General features: G+C 43.7%; 1 protein-coding gene across 1 annotated transcript; it reads right to left on the minus strand.

Moving 5' to 3' along the window:
* Positions 1 to 304: 304 nt before the first annotated feature.
* On the minus strand, positions 305 to 15,885 carry LOC149308759 (uracil phosphoribosyltransferase homolog). Its single transcript, XM_089536416.1, has 7 exons — positions 15,476 to 15,885; positions 6,707 to 6,749; positions 5,722 to 5,791; positions 4,949 to 5,011; positions 4,448 to 4,609; positions 3,676 to 3,774; positions 305 to 1,670 (listed from the first exon to the last, which is right to left on the minus strand). The coding sequence occupies exons 1-7, from the start codon at positions 15,805 to 15,807 to the stop codon at positions 1,564 to 1,566; spliced, it is 876 nt and encodes a 291-aa protein (XP_089392542.1). The 5' UTR covers positions 15,808 to 15,885; the 3' UTR covers positions 305 to 1,563.
* Between the last annotated feature and the right edge of the window lie 603 nt (positions 15,886 to 16,488).

Raw genomic sequence — 16,488 nt, forward strand, 5'->3', positions numbered from 1 at the left:
ATTGACTATTACAACTGTTTCCATGCTCTAGGTTTGTGTTTCTTTTGTCTGATCAATGCCTAATTATTTAACTGATGGTACTTCAGAGGTTTTTACACAAGAGGACATGTTTGAAATGTTAAGGATCATTGAACACTAAGGTTCCTTGGGCACACTAATATTCAGCATTTTAATCAATGTAGAAAGTTCCAGCTAAACCCTCTTGAATGTTGAATTATATCATCATCTCAGGTTTTCCACTTTAAAGAAGTGTACGTTCCTGCTTTCGTAACATGGAAAAGCATGGGAAAATTTTGGAATAAAAAGTTTTACAACATCAAGTGTCAGATGTGTTTTAATATCTGCTACATGGCTTATAATGCTTACCTTTCTCTTTTACTGGGATCAAAATAACATGCTGATGTTTCCCAAAGATAACTGGACTTAGGCTTCAGCCGGAACCTTCCAAATTATCTCAAGGTACTGCCAAGTCCCAGGATTTTCTCAAGATTGCTCAAGAGCTGATGTGGCCCTTTTGAAACAACTTTGGAAACAGCATTTTAAAATAATCACCATAAGACCTTTTGATGACTTGGTATGAACAACTGGGTATTTTACCTTTAATGGCACCATTTGCATAAACCAGAAACATTTCTTAACTTTCTCAGCTTCTTCATGCTGGGAACAACAAACTGTATGAAATTCCCCTAAGGTTATGTAGGCTGAGACCATTTCGCATTAAGTAGGTCAGTAAGACTTCAAATTAGCTGAGTGTCCCTTTGAAACATAGGCTTTGTATTGTCACGAAGTAAGAACTAGGGCAGCGGTAGGGACCATGACTTTTTTGTTTTGAACAGAGAACTATCTTCCTCATAGAAGCAGTTTCCATTAGAACTTCACACAGATTTATCTAGGTTATAAACTCTTGTACACATACAACCAATTTCACTTGTGCCATACAATACTTTTTCCCAGTGTTTGTGCATCAATGTCAAGGCAAGGGAGAGTAGTACCTTCCGCATGCTACTCTTCAATGTGAGGGCATTGTTTGCTTACACATCTCTTACAAGCACACAATGGTTGTGTAGCTCATAAGCATAAACCAGAGATTAAGAATGATATTTGCCACCTTGTTATACCCAGAGTCCATAAGAACGGAGTCATTTATTTTGAAGATACATCAATCTGTTGTGAAAGATTGCGGCTGCTCTGTAAAATGAGAGGAGGAGACAATGGTGCCTTCACAGTTATTTTATTTTACAGTTGCAAGCAGCCGCTTAAACTGCCTACGAAAGAATAAATAAAAGGGACTATGAGTGCAGAAATTTCGATTCGCATAATTAGAAGTCTCTTACAGCCTGATGTGCTTCATTGCCTCAACTCCTTATTAAAATAAAAACTGGACATAGGACCAAATATCTCATCTTTTAAATAAAAAAATCAGCCCAGGTCAACTATTTTCACCTTTGGCAAAAGAAAAAACAAAGTTAAATACACCCATTGATACCTCCACTTCAAATTATAAAATGTAGAAAAATGTATAGTCATATTGTACAGTAACAAAACACAAACTGGTTCAGTACTTCAGTCCGTCCCAAAATACTTCTGTCCAAAATGTGTGGGTGCAACAGGATGAACCTCTGTTGTTAGGATTGTGATGTCTGGGAATTCCTGGATTATTGATTTGGCACCTTGAAAAGAAGAAAGGAGCAGATAGTTGAAGCAAGCATTTTATTAATCTGTATCCACTGCCCTATAAGCAAAGTGACCCTGTCCCCTAATTAACTGGTACAGATGTCATCTTATTCAGTGACATGCTCTCAAGTGCGATTCCTGATAACATAAAACTGTTTCAAAGATTCTTTTTCCTCCACCATATTTTCTAAATTTAATGACTATTCTCTTTGGCCACAGAGTCCTGAGCAACAATCCTGGACCCTCAAGAAGCACTATAATTAATGGCTAATTAAATCTCTGTCTCTCTGGACAACAAGAACAATCCTCCTGTAACTTTCTGCAAAAAGAGCGCTTTCTAGGTCACCCTTAATTCGCCAAACTACCAGCAACACTCAGTAGATCAGACTGAAGCATCATGTACACCAGGAATAAAGAACGTATTCCAGATTAACATGGACGTAGAAGAGACTCCTCAGTAGAGGAGAGGACACTGGAAAGTTCCCCAAAGATCAGGATTCTGGAGCTCTTTGAAAATGCAGCCCTAGGTAATTTTTTCCATCTCCGTCAGTGGTCAAAATGGCCCCATACAGACAGGCCAAAATAAAGCTGCTTCGGGTCACTTTGGAGGTATGCTGTTTAAATGATGCATACATCCTAAGAGTCCAGAAGCCATGCCAAAGCCACGATCCAGTCCTAAGGACTGGAGCACAGCTTTGGGGCAGCTTATGGACTCTTAGGACGCATGAATCCTTTAAACAGCATACCTCCAAAGTGACCCGAAGCAGCTTTATTTTGGCCTGTCTGTATGGGTCAAATGAGTCCAACCTTAGTAATACCCAGAACACTCCCAGTGAAATCAGTGGAGAAAATTAGACATGGCTAAATTAAGTCTCACTGACCTCAACAGGCCATGCTCAATGCATGGCCATCAGTATCCTGTAGAGTATGAATTCACTGTGGCCTTAGTGGACAGTTGAACAGTTCTATGAATTTTTCAAGTGACACATTCATTGATTTTCCCTGTTTGTATAGCTACCAATTTGCATTTAATTATACTGCAGACTAAGTATCCAACTGTTGCCTACAGTCAAGGCAGTACATCGCTGGGTTGGGCCCAGGCTTAGTCATAGTCTGACTGCACCCACACAGAGGCCCGTTGACTCAGTGAACACATCAAAGCATGACTAAGCCTGGATGCAATAACTTATTACGTCCTCTACAGTGCAAAGTTCATGGAAAGTCCCAAAGGCAATAAAGCTAACTTTTCCAGATGTGAAAATAAAACCAACAACTCTGTGATTCTATGAACTCTGTTCCTTAACTTTCCCTTCAAAACAGTAAGTTGTCCTTTCAACTAATCAGCACAACTTAATCCAGCCATGAGGGGTCACTATGGAATGAGAAGACACATTGACATTATGTACTTGAGCTCAGATTCCAAAAACCTTCAAATGTCACGTCTTTTGTTTAATTAATATCTAACTTTTTATAGCAATCGTGAAGTTAGAGAAACAATATTGAACAACGGTGCTCCGATTACTCATCTTGACTGTCTGAAATCTGTCAACAATCGCCTGTGTCTTGTACGTGAATACATTAAATTTATATCCTTATTCCAAAGCAGAACCAACACATTCACCCAATCTTCTACCCTAAACTGAAAACTTATTTTCACAGCAGCACAGCATTTGGTTACTAGGAAACAAAATGAAAGCATCACTGGATGTTCAGCATCATGTAACAAATCTCTTTAAAATGCAACATGTGCTTCTTTATTTCACGTTAAACTAACAGGATGCATGGCTGTATGTTTTTTAGAGCACAACTTGCAGGCACAGTCACCGTCCCGATCACCATCCCATGGCTGCCTCATCTCAGTGCAGATACTCCACTGTTTTAAGCGATTATCTGCAAGCACCAATGCCAAAAGTGACCATGCTGAAGAGAAAAAGGCCTGACAAAACCAGCTACTTCAACACTTCTACTCTGGGTTTTAATCCATCCTGTTGTTTAACTTACCATGGGGTGTAGAGAACAGACTCAACAGGATTATGACGTTTGGCTGAACTCCATGTTCTATAAGAACCTTCACAGCCTCAATCACAGTATTGCCAGTGCCTGGTATGGCCCCAGGGGCAGACAGGAGAGAAAAGAAGGAATTATGGAGCGTATTGTCAGGTAATACATGCAACCGTCAACATGTCGGTTAGCCATCAATCAGCGTTATGCACATTTAGGCTGCATACAAAAACATAGCACACTTACTGCGCCTAAAATTACTTTGCCCCTGGCTAGTAATGCTTTTGGGTTAAGAAGCCTGTAAGGTGAATGATGGCAGCTACAGGCTTCAAAATGGTGGGCAGCTACAGGCTTATCTTTTGATCCTAAATATTTTGAGAGTGAAATGATCCTGCTAATGTCTTTAGGATCAGAGTTGAATCTCATTATGGAGCAATTATGTCATATTAGGCAGTAGTATTTACCATCAGCCATGTTATTAAAGTGTGGCAAACTGATTAATGTTCCCCCATTCCAACAGTTCCGATATTCTTGGCTTAGTTGCTAGAAACATGATTGTTTGTTTTCACTCAGATGATCCATTGTCAGGCACATCTCCCCCTCCAATATGTGCAGTCTATAATCAATGCTTTGCCAGCTAATGGACATACAAACCTTGTGTTTTAGGGCCCAGGTGAGCCAAAGCTCTGCTTGTATCCAGTAATGCATCTACTCTCCAACAGAACACTGTTCTCAAACTGCCTGGGATTAAAAACTTTTTTAGGACACTCACTTAGTATTGGGTACATGAGAAGTACTTTTCTCCTGTAGATATCTGGTGGAAACTTTGCATAGTACACTTTGGCTCTCTGAGTCTCTTCATCGCTCTGTATCAGGATCTTCCCTATTCGGATAGACCTGCAGCAGTCACGCAAACCCTGTTCCATTGCCTCTCCTCCATTTCAGGAGGAAAACAGAGGGGAAAAAGAGTTACACACCAAAGAATGGCAACTTTTCAAATATTTCCCAATCAAAAGGTCTGTCCTTCATAAAAAAGTGCTTCATGGTTCTATTTATCATCAAAATTTAAGCCAAGAACATTTATGACGAATATGAAGACAATGCTCCCATGTTGATAGTTCCCCCTTCCCTGTATTAGATCTTCTATAATATAATTAAGCAATTTACAGTGAGCATTTGTTTCATAAACGTACTTTCTATTCTGATTCTACCCCACCGGAAAAAGTAATATATTCTGTTGATAGTAAAAGAATACTAATGTTAAGAAACCTACCACTTCTCATGATGCTGACTCCACAGTTTCCCTTTTCAAATTTCACACCTTCATACTTGTACCCTGTTGGAAGATAATACAGAACCATTTAAAACAGTTTCCTTGTACACAAATATATTTTATTATATACCATGTCTTATGAGGAACGACTCAGGGAGCTGGGGATGTTTAGCCTGGAGAAAAGAAGGTTAAGAGGTGATATGATAGCCCTGTTTAAGTATTTGAAGGGATGCCATACTGAGGAGGGAGCAAGCTTGTTTTCTGATGCTGCTCCAGAGACTAGGACCCGGAACAATGGATGCAAGCTGCAAGAAAAGAGATTCCAGCTCAACATTAGGAGGAACTTCCTGAGAGTAAGGGCTGTTCGACAGGGGAAGACACTCCTTCCTCGGAGTGTAGTAGTCTCCTTCCTTGGAGGTTTTTAGGCAGAGGCTGGATGGCCATCTGTCGGTGATGCTTTGACTGAGATTTCCTGCCTGGCAGAATGGGGTTGGACTGGATGGCCCTTGTGGTCTCTTCCAACTCTATGATTCTACTTACTGGATCAGCTGTTCTAACTGATGTACATAAGACTCAATCCCCCAAATCCCCTGGCACCCCCAGATTAAAGGAGAGCAAAAATAACCCAGAATTACCAACCAGTCCCCAAACATGTCAGTATTTGTCTGCTCTGCTGCTAACTTTATAGCAGGTCTAGAAGATATGATCCATTCTGTCCTTATGTCAAATCTTTGCCCACCAACCAGTCTATCCTGGATATACTCTTCTTTTACCTGTTGGAGTGGTTACTGTGCATTCTGTATATGGCAGCTGATTTAATCCCTCTTCGACCACAAGCCTGATCTGTAAGAAAGGAAGAATTCAAACCAGGGTGGGGAAGGAGAGCAAAGGAGATCCCAGGAAATCTGCAGTTACAAAAAATTGTTAATTGGAATGTGTCATGAAGGTTACTTTTCAAACATTCAGTATAAACAAAGCTTAACTGTTCCTTCCCTCCAATATAATTGTTCAACAATAAGACCAACAAGCTTTAATCCACTATCTGTACCACCTACAGATTAGTCTGTATCAGATTAGTTATCCCAAGAAGGGGGAAAACAATCACTCCAAAACTACTTAATCTGCAGAACATACCATGTGTGAGACACAGACTGAAAACAAGAAAGAAAAAATGTCTGTGCCTTCATGTTGCCCGTCGACTTATGGCAACCCCATGCATTTCCTAGGTTCTTCTTAGGCAAGGAATCCTCAGCGGTGGTTTTGGCAGCTCCTTCCTCCGAAATATAACCTACAGCACCTGGTATTTGCTGGAGGTCTCTCACCCAAGTACTAACCAGAACTGATCCTGATTAGCTGGACTAGATTAGTACTAGTTCTTCACAGAGACATTTTTGGGCAAAATGGGCAAAACATGGTAGAGGAAAAGCCTGCTGGTGTTTTGATCCCAGAAAGGGCGCAAAATCCCTGGAAAACCATTTGACAGCTCTGTCAAGATGGGCTTGTCTACATCAAAAATCTGAGGGACAAAATTTTGTCACATCCCTAATCTTAACCTATCAAAGCTACTATATAATTGGCTGGCAGAGGTTTTCTTGTAGACAGTACCTTGTCTGTCTGTCAAATTCTAGGTTACTCAGCAGAACAATAAGCCTTTCAGTTTAGCTTTCTGCTGCAAACTAAACAGTGCCTTAGCAGTGGATTTGGGTTTTTTTCTTATAGTCGGTATGGCTACTTTTGCATATGAAAATACTCACTTACCAAGCGATCGGCAGAAAATACGAAGTCTCCTCTGCTAGCTGTTCTGGAGAGAAAGAGCAGAAGCCAAGTTAGGCTTTAACCATCAGTCTTAAACAGCTTTGAATACATTAACAAACGGAAATACTGTGAGATTTTAAAATGTGTATTTTATATATTATAAGGGACAGTGAAATCTAGATGTTTAAATTTGCCATGTTCTTTTAACATTAGTCACCAATTATGGATTACTGATTTGAACAGGAATCAATGCATTTCCTGCAAAAAGTTGCATCAACAGGAACTTCTGCAACAATAATACTGCCAAGAACCTGAGCTTTAACTCTCTACATTTCCATCCCACATTTTAATCTTTACCAATGATATTCAGGTAAGAGACTTAAAGTGCTTTGAAAGAAGGATGCATCGTTCTTCTGTGGAAGAATGAGAAATAATAATAGAATAGCAAGACATTTGCAGTGAATAGTTAGCAAATCTGGGCCATTACACTGACTGAACAAAGAAATCCATGTTTGCTACCAAGTGTATGTCAAAGATGGCAGTAAGATAAGTCCAGCAGTTCCAACTTCACTAGTATGCATGCGCTTTAAGACATCCAACTGTTATGTTCATTTTTTATTTATTTATTAAGGATTGAGAAGAAAAGGATCTTAAGAAGTTGAAGGGGTTTATCTTTAAAAGGCTCTGGTTCAAAGGCTAATTTTCAAGCTAATTTGTAACACTGTCACTCTAACATTTAAGCTTTGCTGAAGATCCTTTTCAGGTTACAAGTTCCTGAGGGGAGCATAGCCTTGTTAGTCTGATGCAGCAAACATCAATTATTAGCACTTGAAAGACCAGCAAATTCATTGTGGCATAAGCTTTCATGGATGAGAGCCTAAACACGGCACACATGGTCCTTGATTCAAAATCACTGTCATACATCCCAAGAACTCAGCACAAAAAATATATATTAATGTTCAGTTTTTCAAAGAGCTGATTTCTTATTTCAAAGTCATCAATGTGGCAAGACTATATATATATATATATATATATATATATATATATATGCGTGCAAGGATCTAACATGGTCGCATTCTGCTTAATCTGAACATCAGAATTATGAATCGCTACTGAAGACTGCTGTTCAATTGAATGTTCACATGAGTTCTAAATCCTTCCCCAAAGTACAGTTTTCTCATCTCTTATTCTTATCACTGCACCAACTCATCCATCCACCTCTTGAAGCCGTACAGACTAAGCTTCTGGCTGCCATAATCAAATGGCCTCAAGAGTGCTCAGCTCCATAACAAAGTTGGCACCCCTGAACAGCGTAGAATGCAGTTAATAGACAAAACACATCGAGAGCTAGTGGTATTTACATGTACTTCTACATATCACATCTTGCATAGAATATCCATGAGATGGAGCATGAATATATGGAATACAGTCATCCCTCTACATCTGCGACTTTGACTTTTGCAGATTTGATTATCTTGGTTTTGATTAAAATGTTCTCTCTATGAATCTCTAACTCCTCCAGTGCAATTCTGCTAGAGGTTGACCATAGAGTTGTGCTGGAGAAAGTAGAAGTTCCTAGAGAAAATGCTTCTCTAGGCATCTGTAGATCCTCCAGCATGAGTCTATGGTCAACCTCTGGCAAATGTTGACCATAAGAGTTGCACTGGAGGATCTGGAGATTCCTAGAGAGGTGTTCTTTTAGGTAAAAAGAGTAGTGTGTTTCTATTTGTGGTTTTCCCACATTCACAGGGCTTCTTCACCCCCAACTCCAGTGAATGGAGAGGGACCACAGTACTTCCTACAAGACGAATCTTGTTTTCTTTTTCTGACACAAGAATTTGCACAAGCTTTCCACTTTCCCTTAAGATTCAGTAGTATGCATCTAGACAGAAAACTGTCCACTTGGCCACTGTTGGAATACCGTTTTTAACAGAGTAGTCCAACTGTTTCATTACCAGGCTGTTACCAAAGAGAAATAAGCCATGGTAGTAAGTATTTACAGTCAAGGTGTGAGCAGTTAAAACTGATCTGCAGCCACACACAAGACACCAGCAGTTACATTTACCTCCCATTAACTGTGGATGTTATTATAATAGAAACACACTGCTCTGAGCTGCTTCTATGGAAACCAGTTCTAAGTCCAGCTGCCTTGAAAACCTTTTTTATTATTGTAAACTGTAATACTGGTGCAGTAGAATCTAAATCAGGCAACAGATAACCTTCATGCTATGTTTCATGCAATGACTGTCAACTCAACTCCGGTACGTACAGCATGCGGCTGGAAATAAGAAATGTCCACAAACAGTTGATGGTTGAAGTGGCTGAATAGTCCACAAATGGATTCAAAGTTTTTGCCCTCTGAACTACTCCCATTTGATCGCTGCCGAGGCTGAACATTTAACTATGAAGGAACAGGGCCGGTTGTGCAACAAAACACTTGTAACAGCAGCTCTTTTTTCGCCCAAAAGGGAAAAGTCAGACTCCAATCAATAGCCGCTTGCTTTAACATAAATGGATTTGTGAGCCCCGTCGTTTCCGTATTTTGAACAAGCAAAGCCTGGATGCTTCTCATGAGTTCTTTATTAAGACAGACGCACGGTGCACACCTCCCAGTTTAAAAGGAGGCACCCACACACTTGACAGGGCCAACGGCTGTTTCGGAGAAGTAATAGGTCAGAAAACACAGCGCTGGGAGAGTCAACTTCCCCACACAAGTTTCACTGCTTCTACTAAAACTGGCAGAAGGGCTTTGAATCTGAAGAAAACAGACAGACAGGAAGATCTCACACACAGCATTCAGTCTTTGTGAACAACAGTGTTGAGGCCCAACAGGACTGGCTTATGCCCTATGGATACTACGCATAACAGAGCACTTGTAGCAACAAACAGCAGGAATCATTCAGCACTCCAGATATTATTGTTGTTGTTGTTACCTGCTTTCAAGTCGATTTTAACCCATGGCGACCCTGTGGATGCGACATCTCTAAGACCCACATCTTCCACTGTTCTTAGTTCCTGCAAACTCATACCCATGACTTAACAGAGTCCATCCATCTTCCTCTCTTTCTGCTTCCCTCCACCTTTCCCAGCATTATTGCTTTTTCCAATGAGCCTTTCCTTCTCATGATGTGGCCAAAGTACAACAGCCTCAGTTTGGTCATCTTGGCTTCCAGGGAGATTTCTGGCTTGATCTGCTCTAGGACCCATTGCTTTGTCTTTTTGGCTGTCCGTGGGATCATCAGCACTCTTCTCCAGCAACACATCTCAAATGAACGAATTTTCTTCCTATCGTGTTTCTTAACCATTCAGATCCCATGTCCATTCATGGCTACAGGGAAAACAATGGTTTGTATGATTCTAACTTTCATGCTGAGCTGTATATATGTGCCCTTGATATGTGAGAATGTCAATTGAAATTCAAAATCTTTCATGTATGGAAATGAAGTGGCAAGTCCAGTTTTAACAATGGTCATTAATGAACAAAGACACTGAGGCATCCTTACATGGCAATAAGGAATACAACGGCTTGTAAGATTCTAACTTGTGTGGTATATCTTTGCACTTTAGGATCTTTTCTGGTTCTTTCATAGCCACCCTCCCTGTTCTTAATCTTCTTCTGATTTCTTGGCTGCAGCCCCCATTCCTATTGCTTTCCCCTAAGTCCCAGCATTCCTTATCACTGGCTATGCTGGCTACTGGGAGTTGCAGTCCACAATTGCCATCCCTGATCTACAGCATATAGGTTTCCTGCGGTACGGACATACAGGGTTAAGAATTGTTTTGGTAAGGAGTTTCAAGAACTCAAAACTATTCCTGCTCTTTCTTGTTGGAGATATATTTACACCGATGATTTAATGTTAGGGAAGCGAGTGCAAAGTCACGTAACAGCTTTCTTGAATGCACTGGTGGGCAGCTATGGCACCCTCCCCAGGGGAATTCAACTCCTCCAGAAAACTAATGGCCTCTGCCCAATAAAGCTCCAGTGCAAATAGGAACCTTATACTTTTACTTTAAAAAAGGGAAGTACGTAGAGATGCATGGCTTGTTTCAAGCAATACAATTCTCTTCTTAAGACAATGCACATCCTCGCATGCCTTGTTTTAGGGAGAAAATGGAAGGGTGTGTTACCTTCCTGCACTGCCAAATTTGGCGGCTAAAAGGAATGGGGATGGCACACCTCTGACTAAATGACAAGACTACAGCAAAGCTAATGGTAGTCACTACTCAGGCAAACGCACTTCAGTCCAAGGATAGGTTTCCATGCCAAGTACACTGCGCCTGCATTATACACGGGTGTGCTATACGTGGCTTTGAGCGTATGTGCTAAAGCTGCGTGGGAGTGCGTGGGGCGCAAGAGGCAGCGCATCCCATTCGAATGAATGGGGCGTGTGCCTGTGGCGCATATGCACCATTGTGCGCACAAACCCCATTCACTTGAATGGGGCTGAAGCATAGGTGGAATTCGCCTTACACGGGGGTCTGGAACGGATCCCCCGCGTAAGGTGAAGTTCCACTGTACTTCATTTTTTTTCAGACCTTCACTGCATAAATGCATTTGACAAAGATCTAGTCCATCAAGTTGAATTTTAATTTGTGCATATCCAAAAATACGAACATTTCAAGACAAAACTGAATGTGACTAAGACCAAAGGAAGAGGATTTTGTAAAGGAAATGCCAACACTGCCCAGGGCACGGTGGCAGCACAACTGGGTGTGGTGATAATAAATATGTGATGTCAGAAAAGACACGCAACAGCTCTTCTTGCCCTGGAGAATGTAAGTCATCTTAGTGCTGTCTCCTGCTAGATGCATACCAGGTCCTGTATGCTTCACACCATGTATCCAAAAGCAGACAGGTAAGCTATTGCCGTCGTTTTGCAGATAAAATAGAGACAGTTACAACTCAGTGAGCCTCCATTCCGGTTTAGCAGTATTTGCAGGTTTAGTTTCTTAGATTCAAAGCAATATCCCTGGCAAACAAAAGCAGCACTTTCTCATTCTCACCCACACGCAACTGCCTCCCTGATTCATGTGCAAAGGCTGGAGAATGGAGCTGTGATGATGGGATGAGAGAGTATGGAAGCAGAAAAACAAGAGAAACAGTCAAGTTCACAGAGAGGAGCTAAAATAAGAGGCTGAAGAGCAGAGAGAGAAAAGCAAGAGACATGTTCTATCACTGTTATGAAATTTTCCTTCAAAACACACTCCAGAAATCATCCAGTTTGAGACCACTTTGACTGCCCTGGCTCAGTGCTAGGGAATCCTGGGAATGTAGCTTTGTGAGATGTTACGCCGCCTCTGACAAAGAGCTCTGGTGCCACAATAAACTACAACTCCCAGGATTCCCTAGCACTGGGCCAGGGCAGTCAAAGTGATCTCAGACTGGATGATTTCTGGAGTGTGTTTTGGGCCTCAGCAACAGTTTGGGGGAAGCATTCCTTAAATAAATCAGGACAACCGAGAGGCCATGAGGGAGGGAGGCATAAGAAGAACTAGTCAGACTACATCACAATCCTATTAACACTCAAAATAAGTCAGTGAAGTGTTGCCATGTGAGAAGTAGTCTATTGTACGCCATCCTCCCCTTGAAACAGATGCAATCAAACATATCCTAAACACATTATTATCTGAAGAACTGTGTGATTCCACTATTGGAACGTCACTCATTTTAACAATTTTCACTCAAGATGTTCTTATTCAAGGCAATGGGCTGCAATTCATCATCAGAAATGAGAGAACAAACAAGTTCACTGCGGGCCTCCCTTCTCCGAATCCTCTCCAGGGAGAATCACACATGTTCTACTTGACTGTAGTTCATATGAAAGTGGAAATCTTATTACAATGGTTTTCATGCACCCTGTTGCTACTAAATATGTGTGTTCTCAATGAATGTTTTGATGATGTTGATGATGTACTTTTAACGACTGCTTTGTGTCTGCATTATTGTTCAGAGCAGTAGGCAAATACTCCGATCAGCTAATAAATGGGTTGAGTGTTGGAACAGGACTCCGGGAGCACATGGTTCGAATCCTCACTCAGCCATGGAAACCCACCGGGTAACTTTGAGCACAAGCTTCAGAGGAAAACAGTAACAAATCTCACCTGACTCTTGAGGCAATGCAAACTCTGGCACAAAGACTCCACCTGCTAAGATTCTGGACAAGAAACCCCCGTGTTCATGATGTTGTTTTTGTGTACCTTCAGGTTGTTTCTGACTTATGCTGTCCCTAAAACAAACCTATCCTGGGGTTTTCTTAGCAAGATTTGTTCAGAGGGAGTTCACCATTGCCTTCCTCAGAGGCTGAGAGAGTGTGACTTGCCCTAGGTCACCCAGTGGGTTTCATGGCTGAGCTGGGGATCAAACCCAGAATCATAATCCAGCACTCAAACTACAACGCCATGTTGGCCGGGTCACCATAATACATGAAAGTATGCACCAACAACCACAACCTCTGTGCTCTTTCCCAGAAGGCAAAAGAACTATTTCCAATGCTGGCCATCTGTAACAACCCTGTGGAGTGAATGGTCACCAGGCCATCTTTGCCTGAGAATACAGATTGGGGACAAGCCAAGAGGAATGAGGCAGCAGAGACAAAGAAGTGACTCTCCCATCCAATGAACCTGAATGCAGGCAGAACTACAAGGATCACTCCAGCTCCATGACTTGCTGTTTTCACACGGTCCCTCATGAACTAAAAGCAAACGCCTCTTTGCATGGAGGCTCCCTTGATAGTTCCCAAGCTCAAGCCACCTGCTTTCCTCCCAGACCACACTGAGGAAAGCCCATCTGGAGTCAACAGAAAAGGATATGGTTTTGCTAACATTTCTCCCACCTTTAAGAAGTGTGGACTTCCACATTGGCACCAATGAATAGCAAACGTGTATGTTGTGCAATATTCAGGCAATACGGCAAGTACCCGTACTGTACTAGCTTTATAATCTTTAGAGAATGAGCCTCAGGCAGCCCAGTATTTTCACTGGTCCTGCTTTACCAAAGACTACTTAGTAAGTTAATGGCTGGAGCGACATTTTAACCAGATTTCCAAGCTCAGAACCTCTGTCTGAACACAATTTCTGGCATCATGGTGTAGTGGTCTGAGTTTTGGAATCTGGAGGAAAGGAAGGAACATTAACAGCCTTTTGGACTTCACCTCCCAGAAGCCTCAGCCACCTTGGCCAATGGTCAGGGGCTCTGGAGCTGAAGTCCAAAACATCTGGAGTAACAGAGTTTGGGAACCAATGCAAGTAAAGATACATTACTCCAACTACATTTCTTATTTCCTTTCTAATAGTTGAAAGGGATCGATTATTCCAAGAAGACACACAAATGGGTCCTTGAACTGACCAAACCTGAAGTCTCCCCGGAAGCCAAGATGACAAAGTTGAGTCTGCCCTAATTTGGCCACACCATGAGAAGCAAAGATTGATACAATAATGGAAAGGCAGAAGGAGGCAGAAAGAAAAGACCCTATGCCAGATAGTTGGACTCAGTGAGGAAGGTCATAGGTTTGAATCTGCCAAACATGAGCAGAGGAGAGCGGGGCTTGGAGGTGCCTCATCCCCAGGGCCACCATGAGTCAGGGTCGCCTCACAAGATTGCATTAAGAGAGTAGAACTATTGGTTGCATCAAGAGAAGTATAGAGTCTAGGTCAAGGGAAGTCATAGTGCCACTTCTATTCTGCTCTGGAATACTGTCTCCAGTTCTGGGGAACACAATTCAAGAAGGATGTAGAGAAACTGGAGCCATGTCTCCAAAGGAGGGCGACTAAAATGGTGAAGGGTCCGGAAACCATAAAGCCCTTTGAGGAGAGATGCAGGGAGCTGGGGAGGTTCAGCCTGGAGAAGAGAAGGTTAAGAAGTGATATGAGAGCCCTGTTAAATACTTGAAGGGATGTCATACTGAGGAGGGAGCAAGCTTGTTTTCTGCTGCTCCAGAGAATAGGAGACAATGGAGCAATGGATGCAAGCTGCAGGAAAAGAGGTTCCAGCTCAACATTCGGAGGAGCTTCCTGACAGTAAGGGCTGTTTGACAGAGGAAGGCTTCGGAAAGTGTTGGAGTCTCCTCCTTTGGAGGCCTTTAAGCAGAGGCTGGATGGCCATCTGTCAATGGGGATGCTTTGATGGCAGAAGAAGGGGCTGGACTGGATCAGGGCCCTTTTGGGGCCTCTTCCAAGTCTAGGGTTCTATGATTCTATGAAATGGTGAAGGGTCTGGAAACCATGAAGCCTTATGAGGAGAGACTTAGGGAGCCTGGAGAAGAGAAGACTAAGAGGAGATAGGATGCTAGCCCTGTTTAAAGACTTGAAGGGATGTCATGCTGAGGAGGAAGCAAGCTTGCTTTCTGCTGCTCCAGAGAAGAAGACATGCAAGAAAGGATGCAAGGAGCTCCAGAAAAGAAATCCCGGCTCGACATTAGGAAGATCTGCTCCAGGATGGAAGATGCTGCCTCGGGGTCTCCTTCCTGGAGGCTGCCTTTCGGCAGAGCTGCTTCGGGGGAGAGTGACAGGCGATGGCCCCTGGACCAGGGCCCTTCTCGGGGGTCCTTCCAACTCGGAGCCAACAGGGCATCCTCACTGCATAGCGCTCCTGGCCACGCCGAAGGATACAAGCGAAAGGGGCGGGAGCCTTTGGACTCCATTTCCCAGAAGCCTCGGCCGCCTTTGGCCAATGGCTCGGGATCCTGGGAGCTGGAGTCCTCCGCCTTTGCCTTGCCTTTGCCCCTGCCCCTCCCCCGAGGCCCCTTGGCGCTCTGCCCGCGCTCAGAGGCTCACTTGTCGCGGATGATGGTCTGGAGCTCGCGGATCTGGTCGTTCATGGGCAGCAGCTTGAGCTGCGAGGAGGCTCCGGCTTGGCTGGGGGCCTCTCCGTTGGCGCAGGGCGGCGGCGACGACGACGACGAAGGGCGGCAGCCTCCGTTCCCGCAGCAGCTGCTCCCGCTGCTGCTGTCGGGGCTGGGGCTGCTGTCGGCGGGGCCTGGCTCGGCGAAGCGGAGCTGGCGCGAAGCGGCGGCGAGCGGCTCCCGGCCCTCTCCCTCCGGGGAGCCCTGGCTCGGCCGCGAGAGAGAGGCTCCCACCCGCCGCTCCTGGCAAGGCATCGCCTCCATCCGCCGCGCGCGCCGACGGCGGCAAACACGCGCCTTCTCCCTCAGCGGAGCCTGCTTCTTCGCCTTCTTTTCTTCGCCTCAGCCGCCGCCCCGCCCACTCCGGCGCTCCCCATTGGCCGCCCCTTCTTGCCACTCACGCCTCAGCCAATGAGAGCTCTCAGAATCCCAACTCGGCACCGCCCCGTTTCGCGCTCCCTGCGTGTCTTAGACACGAGTCGGAGGGTCTTACTGCGCCTGCGCGGCTCTTTTTACCTCAGAGCGGAAAAAAAGACTCGGAAAGGGATAAGGCCTCCCATTGGCCGGCTTCCGCTGCCACTCAAGGCCCCGGCCAATGAGAGGCCTCAATAGGCGTCGTTGAGCCCGCCCCTTCTTTCAATTTCTGCTCTGAAAAGTTACCTCAGTGAGCAGCTATAGAAGCTCCGCACAGAGATCAGCGCCAGAGAGACAAAGTAAAGTATATACAGTCCCCATGAATTCTAATATTAGAATGGCTCTTTTTAGAACGTCTGCTCTCACAGGGAACCATGGGAGTTGTAGTTCTAAAGATCAGCGCCCCAGGTAGAGCGCTTAGCAAGGGCGCCTAAGAAAAAAAACTACAACTCCCGCGATCCTTTGCGGAGGGAAGCTATCACTGTACGCTGTGACTCAAGTGGCATTCTCTTTTCACCAAAGCGTGATGGC

The sequence above is a fragment of the Sceloporus occidentalis genome, unplaced genomic scaffold (assembly GCF_023333645.1).
Source record: "Sceloporus occidentalis isolate IW3139 unplaced genomic scaffold, rSceOcc1.0.p SCAF_8, whole genome shotgun sequence".
In the NCBI taxonomy this organism is placed as follows: Eukaryota; Metazoa; Chordata; class Lepidosauria; order Squamata; family Phrynosomatidae; genus Sceloporus; species Sceloporus occidentalis.

What these genes read in the sequence shown, in the direction of transcription:
- LOC149308759 (XM_089536416.1), bottom strand. Translation starts at nt 15,807, where the DNA reads ATGGAGGCGATGCCTTGCCAGGAGCGGCGGGTGGGAGCCTCTCTCTCG. An exon ending in TATTTTCTGCCGATCGCTTG is followed by an intron (nt 5,792 to 6,706) that starts GTAAGTGAGTAT and finishes CCTTTCTTACAG; the next exon opens with ATCAGGCTTGTGGTCGAAGA. An exon ending in CACAGTAACCACTCCAACAG is followed by an intron (nt 5,012 to 5,721) that starts GTAAAAGAAGAG and finishes ATCTTCCAACAG; the next exon opens with GGTACAAGTATGAAGGTGTG.